Raw genomic sequence first — 19,146 nt, 5'->3', positions numbered from 1 at the left:
ATCAGGTCGTCAACCACTTTTGATAATTACCTTTTTTCAGTTTCTTTTGGATTAAAAAAAAGAATTGTAAAAATCAATTTAAAATGCTGGATGGCACCCCTTTTGGCATTACAAAATGGTTTAGCCCATTTTTTCTACAGTCAAAGTTTCTCAATCATTAAAGTCTGAAAACATCGTAAGTTTTGATGAGTATAATGTTAATATCTGACTATCAAATATTAAATACTATCTGAACTGACTGTCAGTCAGTCCATTACAAACAAGATGGAGCTCAAATCCTTGGTGTGGTCCCACCTCCACCTTGAATTCCTCTGTCACATCTTTCTCTACATCACATGCGTCACTGCAAACATTTGTATTTATGATTATGAGGAATTAAACTGTTTTTTCATCTTATATTTTCATTCATTTTTCGGTTTTTATCAGTGCATGTCCTCATTTCTGAAATTAGTTTGATAGCTCTGTGAGATTTTTATGTTGTATTGTCTACAATTATTCCTTGAAATAAACAAATAAATCAAATCATATTAAATCATGTTCAAATTAAACACTGTTTGTTCTTATGTCAAGTTACATGTTTGAATATACTGATTTTCTATTATTGTACATGTGTTCTAACAAAATTTGATATTGTTTTTGGATTTGAAAATGGTTTATTTCATACAGTGAAAACAAATATGAAACTAAGGAAGTTGAACAACAGAAATATACATCTATACACCGCCATATTATTAATGAAATTGATTGGAAAATACATATGAATGCATCTGCATACACTTGTAAATAATTCAGTTGTTACTCTTAATCCTAAATAGCCTAATTAACTTCTGCACACAGAACATGACACAATGAGACTATTAAATATTAAGTTTTTCAAAAGGAATTTCATTAATTACTTGAAAGAGAGTGGGAGAAAGTGAACACAGTACAGACCAATAGTTTGGACACACCTTCAAATTTATTTGAATTAGAAGGTGTGTCCAAACGTTTGGTCTGTACTGTAAATACCACTTTACTTCTTCTTTTTTCTCTTTTGGTTTTTCCCATCAGGGGTTGCCACAGCGAAACAACCTCTCTGTCGAGGATGAATTGCATGGTTAAGTTGGCAATGTTTTACGCTGGATGCCCTTTTCTGACGCAACCCTCTCAATTTATCCGGACTTGGGACCGGCACAGAAGCAGAGAAGGGAATAGGGAGCAGCCCGGATTCGAACCCTGATTTCATGAGGCACCAATGCATGAGCTAAACTGGCTCCCTGTATATACCACTTTACTTGACTTTTTTATTTATTTTCTTTACATAAACTACCTTTTTTCCCCAATGTTTTTCCTAAAGAAAAAAATACATTTAAAATCTATGTGGCTGTTCATATTAAACGGCGTAAATGCGCATCAAATGCGTTGGTCTGCAGATGGTTTGCTCTTTAAAGCGCCCTCTATGTGCTTGGAACAAAAGAGACCACAAAACAATTCATGTTTTTGTCATAATTTATCATCTAAGAGCGTGTTTAGCTTTAGTTTATAAAGGTACGTAATGCAACATGTTACTTTGCGTAACATTTTTCTCTTCTCATATTTTTTAACCTTTAAAAAAAAAAAAACATCGCATCCACTCCACCTATTGGATGCAATGAAGTCACGTGATTGGGGTAGTGATAGCTTTCAATTGGTTTATTCCAAACTCTCAAAGATGGCGGCGCCCGTCTAGCTCGCTTCCGCCGCAACAAAACTGGGAAGTTTCTTCCTAAATTCGTTCATTATCGCTCTAGCGGGGAACTGCGTGATCAACATGGACTCGAAAAGACCATCCAAGGTTATTAACAGCTGTTTTTTCTTTTTTTTTGCTCGCTGATAGACACATAGTTATTTTATGTCATTCGTGCTTTAAACAACAACACTTTTGAGCTTCTGTGTTCAAAGTGAGCACAGAAGTTATTAGATGTAATGTTGTGAATGAGGCGCGTGTTTTAACGTGGGAAATGTCTCGATGATTACAGCTGGAGTTTGCAGTGCAGATGACATCTGAAAGCTGTGCTGACGCCGTTAGAGCGGCTTTGGAAGGAAAATCCGGTGAGTGACATTCATCAGGTTGTCAGCAGCTGGCAAGCTGCTGTTTGTTGCTTCTTTTTTATATATTGTCTGTAATTAGTTGTTTACACCAGTGACACTCAAATAGCGTCTGCACAGCCTTACAGCAGACACGGTTCTAATACACTGCTCATAAAATAAAGAGAACATACGAGAACACTCAATATACCTGAACAAATAAAGCTCATCTTCAATGCTTAATTCTTTACATAATTGTAGGTACTGACAGCACAACTACACACAAATAAATTTTGGAAAATAAATTTATTAGCCTTTGGAGGTCTGGATGTGGAATGATACTCAAATTTAAAGTGGAAAAACACTCTACAGGCTGATCCAACTTCAATGTAATGTTTTTGAAACAGTAGGCTCAGGAGTGTGTGTGGCTGCCAACTACTGCACAGTCTGAAATGTAACCTGTTTTCTAGCAGATGCCAAACATCTTGCAGTGTTGGGCTGCAAGCACAACTTAGTTCCACTTGTGGGCGTCGGGTCCTTATACCACCCTCATGGAGATTGTTTCTTACAATTTTAGCAGACACATGCCCATTTGTCACCTGCTGGAGGTCATTTTGCAGTGCTCCTCCTATTACTCCATTAAACAAAGGAGGAGATAGTGGTCCTAATGCAGGGTTGATCATGCCCTCCTACGGCGTCCTCCACATCTCCTGATGTACTGGCCTGTCTCCTGGTAGCGCCTCCGTGCTCTGGACACTACGCTGATAGACACAGCAAACCTTCTTGCCACATTTTGCATTGATGTGCTGTTCTGGATGAGTTGCCACTTGTGGAGGTTCTAGACGCAGTCTCATTGTACCGCTGGAGTGACATCACTGTCACCATTCAAAAGTCACTAAAACTTCAGCCAGAACACATAAGAATGGAGAAGTTATCTGTGGTCACCACTTGCAGAACCACAGCTTTATTGGAGGCGTCTTGCTGATCGTCTATTGGTTCCAGCTGTTGTCTATTCCACTTCCACAAAAACATGGGAAATTTATGGTCAGTCACTGTTGCTTCCTCATTGGACAGTTTGATAACATAGATGTGGGACTGACTTTGATTTGTTTAAGTGTTCCCCTTATTTTTTGAGCATTGTATATATTAATCTAGTTTAAATGAGCTCCAGTTGTTGCTTTATTTAATATAAGCAGAAGTTAATTTTTTTAAGATATGGTTTTCTATCTCTTGTTTGCGTTAATTTGTTTCCAGGAGTGACCTCAGTCACTGTGGATGTCAGGAGGGAGGAGGTCCTGGTAGAATCTGCTCTGACCATTGCGGAAGTCCAGGCTCTGATAGAAAGCACTGGACGCAGAGCTGTGTTGAAGGGCATGGGTGGATCAGAACCAGGTGAGGAACAACTGAAGTGTAGAGCACAAGAAAAAGAAAGAGCTTGGTAACCATAGTAGCAGACAGTTCCAGAGATTTTTCTTCTACAAAAAAAAATGCTCCATGAATGTTTCCAAACAGAAAATAAATAGTGATTCTTAAGTTGGTTTTAGACCTTGGTCACAACTGGACCTTAGTCTTGACCTGTCTGCAGGTGAAAAATGGTCAAATCTGTATAGGGCACGCAGGTGGGCCACACTAACTTTTAAGGTTGTAGACAAGCCGTAGAGCAATAAGTTCCTTTTTTTTTTCTACTGGCGGGATGTGGGCGACAGGTTGTCATGATCACTTAAACAACACGTAAGGGTAAGTAAGGGGGTAGTACAGTGCTAAACATTAATGAGTACACCCCCTTTAAAAAGTATTTATTTAATCAGTAGCTCAATGAAGAAAAGACACATTTCCACAAGGTTGAGTTTTATTGAACACTTCTTTAACTCTATAACATGTAATTAAGGTTAAAGATCTAACTTAGACATAGTCTTCCGTTTTACTTAAATTGGTTGAAGCAAAAATAAATACACCCTTCAACAAAAGTACTTAATCTAGTATTTTGTATGAGCAACATGATTGTTAAGGGCAGCAAGTCTTCTAGGCATGGAATGAACAAGATGGCGACATATTGCAACATCTATCTTTTTCCATTCTTCAAGAATAACCTCTTTTAGAGCCTGGATGCTGTTGAAAGCTTGATGCTCAACGTGTCGCTTCAGAATTCCCCACAGATGTTTGATTGGGTTCAGATCAGGAGCCATACTTGGCCATTCAATCACCTTCAGCCTGTTCTTCTCCAGTAATGCAACAATAGCTTTAGAAGTGTGTTTTGGATCATAGTCATGTTGGAAAAGTACTCGACGACCAAGTGCAAGAAGTGATGCAGCATCTTCTCCTTCAGTATAAAGCAGTCCATTGTTGAGTTCATGATCCCATCAATGAAATGCAACTCCCTCACACCAGCAGCATTCATGCAGCCCCACATAAGGACACTGCCACCACCATGTTTCCCTGTAGGCACCATGTTTTTTTTTAAAATCCTCAGCCTTGCGATGCCATACAGTTTTAAAACCATTAGTTCCAAAAATGGTGATCTTTGTCCCATCACTCCAAAGTATTGTGTCCCAGTAGTCTTCATCTTTTTCAGCATGGGCCCAGGCTAATTCTTGGCATGTTTTTTTGTTAGGAAAATCGCTTTTGTGTTTGTGCAAATTCACATATCTTGTTTGCTATCAATGGCCCGCCTTTATAGGTGTATTTTTTCTTAGAAAAGTAGAAATTAGAGAATCAAAGTGTAGTTTGCATCCTACAGGCATCTTACTGTATGTGTCTTCTGCACACCCCCTGCGTTAAGCATTTGGGTGCGGTCAGTAAGGAGCCAGTACTCGCATCTTACCAACAACCAGAGTGCAGGGTAAGGGCACTGTCCAACAGTATCACCCGTACGTCATAACTGCGTGGAACTTGCATTATCCTCATAAATATGTCACAATACCCTCACTACATCCATGACAATGGTACATTCCATTATTATGACGTCCCCTAAGGTGGCCACATGAGCTTCAAGGGATCTGCTCTCCCTTTAAGATACAGTGGCTCTTGCCTATGACCCTCTATGGGCCGGGACAACTCAAAAACTCATAGCACCCGTACAAGTCACCCCCCCGTATAGATGGATGTGACTAAGACAAAGTGATTTGGTTTTGCCTTGATTGCTCTGCTCCTTCTAAAAAATAATATATTCCAAACATGAAATCCTTTGATGGCATTACTTTCATCTGCTTTAGTAGTCAAAGTTTGGCATTGGCAGTTCCGCTTTTGTTTACGCGTTTGGTTTTTGTAGCAAACCTGGGTGCGGCTGTGGCAATGCTGTCTGGAGCAGGGTCCATTCAGGGGGTGGTGCGTTTCCTGCAGCTGTCCGAGAAACATTGTTTGATCGATGGGACCATTGACGGATTGGAGCCCGGGTGCCACGGCCTCCACGTACACACCTTAGGAGACCTTACACAGGACTGCAAAAGGTAAGACTATTGTCTGATCAAAGTTTGAGAGCGTGCGTCTGAAAAATGGCATAAGTTCATTTTTTGCTGTGTTACATAAAATGTAAATAAGTACTAAGACTTTTGATTCCTAATTAGTCTATAAACATTTTCTGCATAAATTGACTCGTGTCTTACGGTTATGATCATTGCAGATCCAGGAAACTTCATCTGTATAATAGACCCACATATTGATGTTGCACTGTTTGATTCACTGTTTTTTTTTTTATTGGTACCCATTGAATTATGTTAGAATCCTAAATTATAAACCCCAAATAAATAGAAGTAAAATAAAAATTCAAAGAGATGTTGAAAATGTACTGTGGGCCTAAAGGTATTTGTCAGAGAGAAGTCTGTCATGTTTATCATAGAAGCATTGCAGCTGCCATAGCCGGAATGGAAAAAATTAGGGCTGTCCCGATCAGGGTTTTTTGGGCCCAATCCAATTCCAAGTTATTTCTTTTTGAGTACCTCCCAATACAGAGTTCCAATTCTATACTTTTGTAACACATTTAAAAATGAACAAATTTAATAAACAGATTAAGGCTGTCCCACATTTTAATTTCATTAACTTTCCTTTGACTGCTTTCTTTGTGATTGCTACATGGAACGTTGTCTGTTTATCTCATTCACAATGCATGGGAGACACTGAGAATGTTTAGAGATCAGGTTTATCAATTATGAAGAATGTTTGGGTTCATGTGATCATTTAAAGATTCTTCTGGTACCATGAGCTTCACTCTCGCTGCAAGAGCTGTTTCTGTATGACATCCGCTTCCCATGTGTTTCTTTGTCTCTGTGAGCCAGTTTGAAGGCTCACTGCCCCGCATTAACCCAAGAGGGGAAAATAAATAAAATTAGGGGACTTTTTTTAAAATATTTTCTCTATGAAAATATGAAAAATATCACTAAGTTCAAACGAGCGATGACCGCCAGCCCCGCTGCTGACTGGCCGGCAGACAGAGATTCACTGCGGGTGTGACAGGCAGGCGACTTGTCCAGGGTTTATCCCGCCTTTGCCCAACAGTAGCCGGGATGGGCTCCGGGAAGTTCAGGACAAAAACAACGACGTGTGGTACTGTCTCACATGCTTACATGGACCGTACTTCCCTGGTTGAAAAGCATTTGGATAAAGAATAAAAACTGCAGAACCAACCCCAAACCCGCCCACATCAATATTTGCCCACAAATTCAGAACAACTTTGCCCCGTCACACGCCCAAAGCTGTCCCTAATTGGTAGATGTGACGCGGTGAACTAATCAAAATTAAGATATTTGAACTATAGTTGTGCTGTGCCGCTCAAATCATGCTGCTGCCAGACCTTTTTATGGCAACGAAAAGAGTCATAATTCATCAGGGAAAGCGGTGTAAAGAACAGCATTATGGTTATCAAAAACGCAGCTTTTTACGTTTTGTTGTCTTAAGATGGGCGTAAAAAGCAGCATTTTATCACATACAAACCGTGCGTCCAAAACACCATTCTAGCACATTAATAAACACGCGTCCAAAGCACTGTGTTGTTTGGTCACAAACGGGCATCGAAGCTAAGGATCTATGTTATAGTTGTCTGCTATAGTCTAGTGCAGGGGTGGGCAAACCTTTTGACTCGTTGGCCACATAGTGTTCTAAAATTCAGATGAGAGAAAGAAATAACATTAAATCTGGATGAAAACGTTTGGATTGAATGTTAATAAATATTTTAAAACAGCACATTTTCGATTTTTTTATTTTAAAACTGTTGTTTTTTTCTTATTTTAGAGCCAATCGAACCAACGGCTTGATGTACCTTGTGTAAAACACAAGCTTAAAGAAATGCAGCAAACATTTTCTTGTGAGGGCCATATAACATTTTTCTTCTCTGATGTGTCTAACTTTATCTTCTTTTGTCTTTCTTTTATGGTGAAGCACTTTGGTAACCTGAAAGTGCTATATGAATAAAACTTCATTCATTCATTTCTGACCCTTTTAACAAAATAAACACTGTTTATTAAATAAAAAATAACCAACTAACTCTGTGATTTTCAAAGAAAAAAGTAATGAGAAAAAATACTAATACATTTAAAAAATATAACCAATAAATGGTCTGTCTTCTACCTTATTGTCCATTTGATACTTTGGAGGGCTTTAGCTCCTCACACATCTCACAGTTTGCACTAAACTTCACATATAAAACTGAGCAGCTGCACGTCTCTTTCTCATCCAGTGATGATGAAAAAAGTCAAATTCTTATATTGTCTGCTACAGCTAGACATACAGTGAGGTCAATAAGTATTTGATCACCCTGTGATTTAGCAAGTTCTCCCACTTAGAAAACATGGAGGGGTGTAAAATGTTCATCATAGGTTCATTTCCACAGTGACAGACAGAATCTGAAGAAACATTCAGAAATCACGTTGTACGATTTTTTAAAAACAATTTATTTGTATATTACTGTGATAAATAAGGATTTGATCACTTGATTATCAGATAGATTTCTGACCAGCAAAGATCTGCTGTTCTGCTTTTAAATAGTCCAACTCCACTCTGCTCATGATTCTAAATTAGTGGCACCTGTTTGAGGTCGTTAGCTTGCATAAAGGCACCTGTGCACCCCACAATCAGTCAGAAGTCTAACTACCAACATGGGCAAAACCAAAGAGCTGTCAAAAGACACAAGAGACAAAATTGTAGACCTTCACAAAGCTGGAAGTGGCTACGGGGCAATTGCCAAGCAGCTTGGTGAGAAAAGAACAACTGTTGGAGCAATTGTCAGAAAATGGAAGAGGCTAATGATGACTGTCAATGTCCCTCGGACTGGGGCCCCTCGCAAGATCTCACCTCGTGGGGTATCTATGATGCTAAGGAAGCTGAAGAATCAGCCCAGGACTACACGGGAGGAGCTGGTCAATGACCTGAAGAGAGCTGGGACCACTGTTTCCAAGGCTACTATAAGTAATACATTAAAACGTCGTGCTTTAAAATCATGTATTGCACAGAAGGTTCCCCTGCTGAAGTCAGCCCATGTCAAGGCCCGTCTGAAGTTTGCCAATGACCATCTTGATGATCCAGAGGAGTCATGGGAGAAAGTCTTGTGGTCAGATGAGACCAAAATAGAACTTTTTGGTCTTAACTCCATTCGGCGTGTTTGGAGGAGGAAGAAGGAGGAGCATCATCCCAAGAACACCATACCTACAGTGAAGCAAGGGGGTGGAAGCATCATGCTCTGGGGGTGTTTTTCTGCACAGGGGTCAGGAAGACTGCACTGTATTAAGGAGAGGATGAATGGGGCTCTGTATTGTGAGGTATTGGTCAAAAACCTCCTTACCTCTGTCAGAGCGTTGAAGATGGGTCGTGGCTGGGTCTTTTAGCGTGACAATGACCCGAAGCCCACAGCCAAGAAAACCAAGGACTGGCTCCGTAAGAAGCATATCAAGGTTCTGAAGTGGCCTAGCCAGTCTCCAGACCTAAATCCAATAGAGAATCTTTGGAGGGAGCTGAAACTCCGTGTTGCTCAGCGACAGCCCCGAACCCTGACAGATCTAGAGAAGATCTGTATGGAGGAGTGGGCCAAAATCCCTGCTGCAGTGTGTAGAAACCTAGTGAAGAACTACAGGAACCATTTACCTCTGTAATTGTTAACAAAGGCTTCTTTACCAAATATTAAAGTTGTTTAACTCAAGTGATCAAATACTATACTATATTTGTTACAGTAATATACAAATAAATTGTTTAAAAAAATCGTACAACGTGATTTCTGAATGTTTCTTCAGATTCTGTCTCTCACTGTGGAAATGCACCTATGATGAAAATTTTAGACCCCTCCATGTTTTCTAAGTGGGAGAACTTGCTAAATCACAGGGTAATCAAATACTTATTGACCTCACTGTGTATCTGCATTACCTTTTCACTGGTACAGTGTGCACTTGTTAATTGCTGGAGTTACAGTCTAAAAAATAACCCCTGAAATCTGTATAGAGTAAGTTGTTTTATGGCAGTAAAACTCCACACTACATACTTTGTCAACTTTTCTCAAACAGACATGAACATTTTCACGTTTCTCTCTCGTTTAAATTCTCAAACGTTAAAAGTTCAAACCTTCAAAAAAAGAAAAGTACAGGATTATAGAATGAAAAGAAAGATCTGATCGCGATTAAAGATTTATGTAAATCCGAAGAGCTGTGCATTGTTGTACAGGAGACGAGGCACGGAGGAGATTGATTGACAAGGTCTCCAACTGATCAGAACTCAGAACAGGGTGCCCAATATCGCATTAAAAGAATGAGCGAAACTGCGACATAGAAAGGGAACACTTTCTTTAGTTCTATTTGACAGGGATTTTAAAATGTGTCATATTGGGGCACATGCTGCAGAATGGTGGATTAATATGTCACATTCTATGTTGGTCTCAATTGCGTGGCCAGATTGAAAAAGAAAAAAAAATTACAAAATCATACGTCTCTCAGATTGTTCAAAGGACCGGACCAAACGCCGCGCCCGTTGCTCAAATCACGCTGCAGGGCCTCAGATTGCATCTGTACCATTGACTTATCATTGAAACTGGTTGCTGCGCAAATCACGTTCGGTGTGAACGCAGCATTACGCAAACACTTCTTATCCGTGCAGTGCTGCCCATCAGCACAAGGCTCCTTTACTCTGCTTCATAATATTCTGGAATTACGTTAAATGTGTTAAGCTGAAGAGTTAAGGTAAACACTGGAGTTTTTAAACATACACCCAAACTGAAAGGTATATCGTTATAAACAAAAACAATCATTCTTATTCGAAGTGTGTCACACCTGCCCACACACGTACAGGAATGAAACTCTCAGGGTCACGCAGACACAAGAACATGAATTTCATTGGAGTGGGTCTTTAAAATGAAATTATTTTATTTTTCTTGATGCTTTTAAAAATATTTCCTTTTTGTTCCTAGTTTAATTTAGACATTTTCTGTGTTATGCTGTGAAGGTGCTTTGTAATGTTTTGGACTGCAGATGGAAATGCCTCAGAGCAGGACAGTAAATCTCAGCACCATTCAAGACTATAATGCCAGCACAGTACTGATACTTTAAACACTGAACCATCTTTTTATTCGCTCTTTACCATGTTATTCTGTTGATTGACAGGTGATTTTGCGGGCCCCTCTGCCCATTTCCATGCAGGGGGGGAATCTGAAATTGACAGAGCACTAAAGGGTGCCCGAGTCGGTCAAAAATGTTGGCTATGTAGATACCGTGTGTACGAGTTAATTTCATGCAGTGCGCCCTGTGAAATGTCTTCTATAATTAATGTATGAATATACTTAAAACCTGTTGTGTGTGTATATACAATTTGTTGGTGTGTGTTTGTGAAAACTAACTCAGTTAATGCAGTTTACTTATGGCACTCTTATGTTATGACTCTGCATTATCAACTATTCCAATCTTTCCACCTCTTTCTTTCAAACTCTTGTCCTGTCTAAACTTTCAACTAAGAAAGTTCAAATCCATGTTAAAAAGGGGTTTATAGCGGCACACTCCAGGAAGTATCACACAACCCCGATTTATAAATGTAAAATGTGTCCATCAGAACAGACAATCAGCTGAAATCTGTGTGTTCAGTTGCTGGACACGACGAGGTTAAAAAAAAAGGTGTCTGAGTCTGTTTTGGACTGTCAATAACAGCATTATGCTTAGATTTCTTCACTAAAAAATCACTACACTCAGTCACTTATTTCAAAGATCAAAGCAGGTAGAAATTAATATCATAGCTATAAAAATCCCTGCTTCCATCATGCATTGTTTTTTTGTTTTTTTTTTACCACAGGTAAAAGAAAAAAAAAGCATCCTAATATCTGTCCCATTTTTGTCCCTCCTTCTCTTGTAGTTGTGGAGAACATTATAATCCATTTGGGAAGCAGCACGGTGGTCCAGGAGACTCTGAACGGGTATGCTCACTCCTCTGGAAACAGATTCGATTCTGTGTTGTGGTTTTGCGAAAATAAAAACACTTGTTAGGAAGATGGAAATCAAAAAGCTTTGGAGCTGTGGATGAATCCCTCCTGATGTGCTGTAATGGGTCGTTTCTGTCAGACTAAGCATCAGCTATTTGGAGCTGCTCTGTTCAGGCTTTCCTTTAGTCACAGGAACAGGAGGATTTTTCTGACTTCAATACATTTTGTAGGTTTATTTAGTGTGTAATTCTTGTCTGAATTTTCTTTTCTGGTAATGCAAATTGGTGTCAATTCTTTATTGTTTGTCAGCATGTAGGTGACCTGGGAAATATTGTAGCAGGACCCGATGGCAGAGCTTCATTTCGACTGGAGGACGATCAACTTAAGGTGACGACACACAAGCAGAACATTTGGAGGGGTTGGATTAGGGTTTCCATGAGCAAAAAAAAATAAGTAAAATTAATTTCTATTCCCAGTTTTCTGCCTAAACCGTGCACATCCCCATTAAGTTTTGTCTTTTTACTAGATATATGAAAATTAAAATAAAACTAATTTGAACATTAAGTATTTCTTTATTTAGAGCAAGAAATACGATTCAACAAAATATAACAGGAAAAAAAAGATTTTGAAAGAAAGAAACAATATTTTTCTATTTTTAACTATCTCACACACAAAAGCTTTTCTGTCAACTTCCTGGTTAACTTCAGAATAACTTTTACCGGTATTTTACTTTGAAAATTAATTTACTTCCACTGACAGTAGCAAGTTCAGTTTATTTATTTTATATACTTAAAATCCAATATTATTCTTCATTTTAGAGCAATAGTTATATTGCCTGAAGTGGGGTTTCACTACTCTACTATACTTTTAAATATCGTGATCTTGGACGTCACAAATATTCAAAAAAAAATTTTCTGGAACAGATCACAAAAATTCAAGTATAGGGGTACTCATTACAGCTTTAGTTTTAATGTTGTGTTAATGTTATCCTCCTCTACAATGTCACAAACACTGGTGGAAGAATGACTTTTCCCGTGTACGGGTTCTGCAGCCTGTCAGGCACAGCAGGTCAGAAGAACTGAAGTGACTTTCTAGTAGACTAATAGTCTCAGTCTTGCCTTTTGTCAATAAAAATCAATCACATTAGTACAGCTCATTTGTCTGTTACACCCATAGATAGTAAAGTGACTTTATTGCTCTCTTTGAGCATGTCTGACATTAACCTTGAATATCTTTGTCTTCCAGCATTAATCTGAGTGGTCAGTAACATTAGTCTCTCCTTCTTTATCATCACCTGCCCTTTTGTGTTTTGCAAAGGCCAAATTCCTGATGTTAACCGACTACAGTCATGTGATCAGATGAACATGACTCAGAAAATGATCAAAGTCAATGAATTATTACTCATCTACTCCTAACTCCTGAAATGTATTGTGTTTGTCTTGTTAACCGTTTAACACCAGAGCTTTCGTTCTAGTGTTGTTATTCTTTGTACTACTGTAACCATTTACTTAATTGACATAATTCCAGTGGATTCTGATGCAGAGAAAAGCAAATTTGTGCTAATACGGAACACTTTACTAATGTTACATATCGATGCAAAGCCGCTTTTCTCCACATTAGAATCAGCTGATTCCCAATGATCCTGCAAATGGCAACTAGTTGAGGTGGGTCAAAGAGCGTGCATTGAGTTTTTTATTTTATTTTATTCAGAACAATAGACCATAGCATACTTTATCACGAACACTCTGTCTCTCTGTGCCTTAAAGCCAGGAGCCTGTGCTTCCTCCTTCATCAGTTAAGTGCGAGAGTGCAATGTTCTCCGCAATTATCTTCCTCAACGTATGAGGATATTTTCTGGCCGCTTCGGAGTCAGCTGATGCCATTTCTCCAGGCAGGGGCAGAAACTTTGGTTCGTAGTGGTTCCTGAACCGGTGGAAGCTTTTAGACTTTTTGTCTTTTGGACCTAAGTAAAATAAACAAACCACGCGTAACATGCTGATGTTTCTGTTTGGGTTTATTTAAAACCAAAATATATATTATATAGTTTATGGTACTTTTTTATGCTTGTCCAAGAAAGGATTTTTTTTTTTTGACAACAGACAAACATTCCATGTGCTGTTTTGGTGAATGACACTCATGTGACACCTCTGGGCTGTAGGTTTGGGATGTGATTGGTCGATCTCTGGTGGTCGACGGGGGCGAGGACGATCTTGGCCGAGGAACCCACCCTCTGTCCAAACAGACGGGAAACTCTGGGGAAAGGTGTGTACACAAGGAGACTGGGGTTTGGTTTATCTGGGTATTGAAGATCACGTTTTATCTCAGATTTGCACAATATTCTGTTAATACTTTAGTTCTATTATGGAAGAAAAAAGAATTACTTCCTCTTGCAGTGTTCCCTTTTTATTGCATAGTTTCATTCTAAAAATAGCCTGTGATAGATAAAATCTGTCACGTAGGATTACAGATGTTTAAGGCTGTAAAATTCACTACACTATAACAGTTGTAGTCCTAAAGCGAGGAGAGGAGGACACATCTTCAACTTGCATTACTCAAACATGCTGGTTCACTAAGAGAGAGTATGATATTAGTATTTTCTGTGGAGTTTGTTTTAACAATAATGAGTTCTTGTTTTTGAAGTTAAAGTGAGTTACTGACTAACTTCTGTTGTTTGTCTGGCGATCTATGACAGTCCCAGTATGCTTCTGCATCTTCACATGCAGCTTCACGTCAAGGCAAACTCCAGCTGTAACTCGTTTTCTGCATCATCACAAATAAAAATAGACAGTTAATACTGGTCAATACAAATGCATCCAACGTTTAGCTCCTTAATGTTAGTGGATAAGGTAAGTAGGAAGAACAGACTGGCGATATTTTGACGAGCACATAAACAAAACGGATCATGTCTATGACATGGGCACATTGTGGCTTTTTTTTTAAACTTTTGATTGCAGCTCATCCTATAGTTTTCATGAGCAGTTGAGGTTAGTGCCCATCCTTGGAGATCTTTGCTTTTGTAGTTCTTAAAAATATTAAAACAAAAATCACTGAAAGGATTTGATCAAAAATCACTTGTTTTGTTTTTTAAGTCATTTTAATTGTATTTTATTTCTAATTTGTTGTTTTAACTGTGTTTTTATTGTGATGGTGCCTCTCAGCCCAGGTCTCCCTTGAATGAGACATTTTATCTCAATGGGACTTCCTGTCTAAATAAATAAATAAAAATATTACATGAGAAAAAGAACATTTCTAATTGAATGCAGTGCACTTCCATAGGTTACACATTAATGCTTAACCCAAATGTATATAATGTTCAAAATTCATGAAATCTAATTAGTAAAAGTGCAGTCAAAAATACTTGTGTAAGCAGTAGAAGCACACAGTGTCAACACCGGTCCAGTCCTTCTGATGTTTCTTGGTTTCACAGTCTCTGGAAATGACCCCTATTTTGTCTTTTCCTCGGCAGGCTAGCGTTTGGGATCATCGCCCGCTCTGCTGGTCTCTTCCAAAACCCCAAACAGATCTGTGCCTGTGATGGGGTTACGCTGTGGGAGGAGAGAGATCGGCCCATCGCTGGAAAAGGCAGAAGCAAGGAGACCCCAGCCGCAAACCTGTGACCCTCACACACTAACGCTGATGGACATTTGAGAGGAAAGATCATCCTGAAAATAAAAAACCACAATGCCTTTAGAGATAAAAGATTTATCGCTGAATTATTACAAAAAAATACCTTTTCAGACTAAATTTCTCAGACTAATTAATATGTTTTTATTGAGAAATATCTGTCAAATTGGATGTTTTTGATTAAAATGCACACAACTGAGCCCATTTCTGTTCCTGCAATCCTTTTAAATAAATAAGGTGGAGTTCATGGCTCAAAGTAAGAGATTAAAAACTCAGGAGTCACATTCCATCAGGGAAAGGCTGTAAATGAGGCCCTCCAGGGATTGTGTGCTCAGCTTTTTTTTTTTCCCAAAATGGAGTGTTGAGTTCCTTTATTGCTGCTGCAGCCAACTTTGGAGCCTCAAGAGCCAAAGAGAATTGACTGTTTCTTTTTCATAGTGCCCCCTATTGACTGTAACTGTCAAATGTTGTATTATAAATGAATGTAATATGGTGGCCCCCTCCTTGCTGGCACTTGTTTTCAATTTTCTTAATGAAAATATCAATATAAGGAGCTGGTGGTGGGCAGTGCGTTGGCTGTATAACTGTGTGCTGTAGTTAACTTTGCATTGATTTTCTAAATTGAGCATTGGTCTTGTTCTGCTTCCACCTGATTGAGCTTATTGAGTTTCTTCCAACAGTTCCATCTGTTTTTCTCATTTCTGTGTTGGGGCTGAGTGCAGACAGATGGCTACAAATGTTAAAAGAAAAGCATGCATCTAAAGGATTTATAACTTCAAACAAATGGAAAAAAATGTTGCTTTTCTTCTTCATTTGTGTCCGTTATGATTATGGACCGTCTACTGGTATAGGAATTCATGATCGGGTGCATTTATTTTTAGATTCTTTATCTTTTGAGATCCACTTCTAAGTCTTTTATACATTTTTGGTAGATTTAAACTGCTTCATACCTTAATCATTTGAACTTTTGTGGCATTCAAACTCTCAGCTCTTAAAAAAAATCTTCTACTACTTTTTTTAAATTTATTTTCCCAATTCAGCATGGGCTCTTTCCATTGACTGTATATACCGGTAAGTACTAAACTGAGGGACCCCTCCCCCCTGGTTTTTCAAACAGGAAGTAACAGAAGCCAAAATCCCATTGACCTCTATAGAGGATTAAAAGTTATTGATCAGTCATTACATTTGTCAAAATAACCCTTCTTGCTCTGCTACCTTTTTTTTTTAAAACATATACTTGCTAGTCCTAATTGTTTCCACGACATTTCTTTCTATATTGCAAGTTATTCAAGTTAAAAACTGGCCAATTCTAAACTTATGACTTTTGAAATTATACATTTATTCTTGAAAAATATTGACTTTTTGTATTCATAATTCTATGAAGTTATTCTTCTATGTTTATTTTTTTTTTTATATATTATGGTGCCTCTCATGCTACATACACATCGGGCTTGAAAACATACATTCAAGCAGCACCTTCCAATGATAAGTTAATGTAAATTCCCATAAAGCCACGTTTCAGGCATCCACATTCAAAAGTCTCACGTTCATGTGTCGCTACTTAAGTTTATACAACTGTTTTTTTGGATTTACGAACAAACCCCATGGCCATTGAATGGATGTTGAAAGTTAAACCAGTTGAACTTAGAGCAAGTGGGACTCAAATTTAGTAGTGGTGTATGGATAGCTCCCTTTTCAATTCACAAAAGTATCAATCGGTTGAAAATTGATTATGAATCTGAAATTAATAATTGCAATTCGTGCACAGCCGAAATTATATGACACCAAGTCTTTAGTATATTGGAATAGAGCTGTGAAAGAAGGAGCCTGGAGCAAGAAATTCAAGATTTGCACTGCTACAACATTTCGCACCAAGCCTCTACCAACTGTGAGTACATGCGCTAATATCGAATAGCGCAAGCCCAGTGTGAAAACCCTACGCTACGTGCACACTGGCCGGGACAGCTCGCGTTCAAGCACCACTTTCAATGAAAGGTCTATGTAAATCAGTGCTTCTCATATAGTGGGGCGTGCCCGCAGTAGTAGCTGTTTTAGGCACAGGTAATACAGGCAATTGCCGAGGGGCACAAATTTAACGGGTGTTTGTGGTGACAGCGGCTCAGTGCTTGGGAAAAAATCTGCGTCGCTATTGGTTTACTATTATCTGTTAAATCACAGTGTTTGTAACAGCCTGAAACCTGTGAATTGCCATTCCTGCAGCTGCGTGCTCCTGTCGGAAGTGGCTGGTGAGTGTGAGAAGTAAAAGGGAGGGGTAGTGGGCTCAGGCTGAGAGGTGAAACAGCGCAGGCGGAGAGCTGCCTTTTGTGCAACACCAGGATCATCACATGCCTTTAGATGATTCAGCTCATGTTAATAATGTCATTCTTCATGAACTATTGTAGACATTTTGATGACGTCTCTTTATTTTCCATAAATGTATTCTTTGTCTGCCTGTCGTTTAGTTGGTGTCAGTATTTGACAGAAAGACAGCAGGTAATGCAGTAAAACAGCTGCACTTTATGAGATCATGGATAAACAATCCATCATTTAGAGAAAAAAACAGCACAATGATTTTTACCTATTTCTTTAGACTAAAAACGTTAAATATGTTGGTGCTGTTGTGTTAATGTTTTAGATCAATTTACATTTTATTATTTATTGACTGAATTATTGTTCTCAGCATCAGATGGTTCAGTTGGTCAAAAATATTTCCAGTTTAAATAAGGACTGACAGATTTTTTTTTATTTCAGGCACTTATAGCTACTTTTCTGTTTTAGACTACAACAGGGTTTCTGTGGCAAAATAAAGTTAATATTTGTTGAAAGTGTATTTATATTGCTTGTTTTCTTTTGTTAATGTTAAAAGATACAATCTTAGGTATACTTACACAATTTTTATAGATACTAACCTAATATATTGTCCCGCGCAAGTGTGTGTGTGTGTGGGGAGGGTAGCGTAACATTTTCTTTTTCCTAGGGGAAGGGGGCCTGGCAAAAAATAATTGAGAAGCACTGATGTAAATGCACGTAAACTCGCGTTTCGGGACTTGATGCTCAGAACTCTCATGTTCAAGCATCGCTACGCAAGTCTTTCGGTATGTCCGAATTCCCACCCTAACCCCTACCTATATAGTGCACTGCATAGTGCGTTTGCCATTTGTAGTGCTGTCCAAATCTACATTTCCAAAATCGAGTGCCCTGGAAATTTCCCAGATGTGTCTGCAAAAAACCAGGGTGCATCGATGCTCACTAGATCGGCGAATATAGACCACAATACATTGGATTGGAAAACATTTTACCATTAAAAAAAAGTATTTAAATGTATTTTTTTGATAAACCATCAACGGTTTTATTTTCAGAAAATAGTGGACTCATAAATAACAGTCGCAAAACACTCATTTTAATTAGATTTTAACTTCGTGAAATCGATAATGTCATATAAGCCGTTAAAAAAAGAAAAAGTAGTGAGCATGGTGTCCGAATTGCTTTTAAAATTCATGGCTTGGGGGGGAATTTGGACACAAACTTAATGTCCGTTTCGGGGTTCTTGTACAAATCAGGCGTTCGATGATAGTGTGCTGAAAGTTCAACCAGTTTAACTTTTGACTGCTTAATCATGAAACCTACGGTAGCCCTGAAGTGCACATCAAGAAGTCACTCATCACAAAAACATTTTAAAGATCACGACAACAATTGATAAAGTAAAGCAAATTAAAAAAACAGCATTAGATTTTAGAAAACAAAACAAAATCCCTGAAAAGAAAACTTAAATAACAAAAATGAAAAAAAAAACATTTTGGAAAACGAAAGTAATTTCCAGAAAACAAAATTAATTGTTAGAAAAATGAAACAGAATGACAAACTGGAAAAGGTAGGTTAGTTACTGGATGATTATATGCAGTATTGCTTCCTGACAAATACCATTCAGTTGAAATGATGGACAAATGCCATCATCCAATCAGCGATGTTTCATGGTACCTGCTTTTTCCAGTTTCTCATTGTTTCATTTTTCTAACATTTCATTTTGTTTTCTGAAAATTACTTTTGTTTTCCAAAATATTTTTATGTTATGTTTTTTTATGTTTTGGTTTCTGGAATTT

The 19,146-nt window shown here is 38.3% G+C and overlaps 1 protein-coding gene across 1 annotated transcript; it reads left to right on the top strand.

The window, feature by feature from the left end:
• The first annotated feature begins 1,646 nt into the window (after positions 1–1,646).
• Positions 1,647–15,694, top strand: ccs (copper chaperone for superoxide dismutase). Its single transcript, XM_004079861.4, has 8 exons — positions 1,647–1,813; positions 1,998–2,070; positions 3,301–3,438; positions 5,315–5,492; positions 11,356–11,416; positions 11,732–11,809; positions 13,581–13,684; positions 14,889–15,694. The coding sequence occupies exons 1-8, from the start codon at positions 1,790–1,792 to the stop codon at positions 15,037–15,039; spliced, it is 807 nt and encodes a 268-aa protein (XP_004079909.1). The 5' UTR covers positions 1,647–1,789; the 3' UTR covers positions 15,040–15,694.
• The last annotated feature ends 3,452 nt before the right edge of the window (positions 15,695–19,146 follow it).

The sequence above is a fragment of the Oryzias latipes genome, chromosome 18, assembly GCF_053564925.1.
Source record: "Oryzias latipes strain Hd-rR chromosome 18, Olatipes_Hd-rR_3.1".
NCBI lineage: Eukaryota > Metazoa > Chordata > Actinopteri > Beloniformes > Adrianichthyidae > Oryzias > Oryzias latipes.
This window is presented reverse-complemented; position numbering and strand designations above follow the sequence as displayed.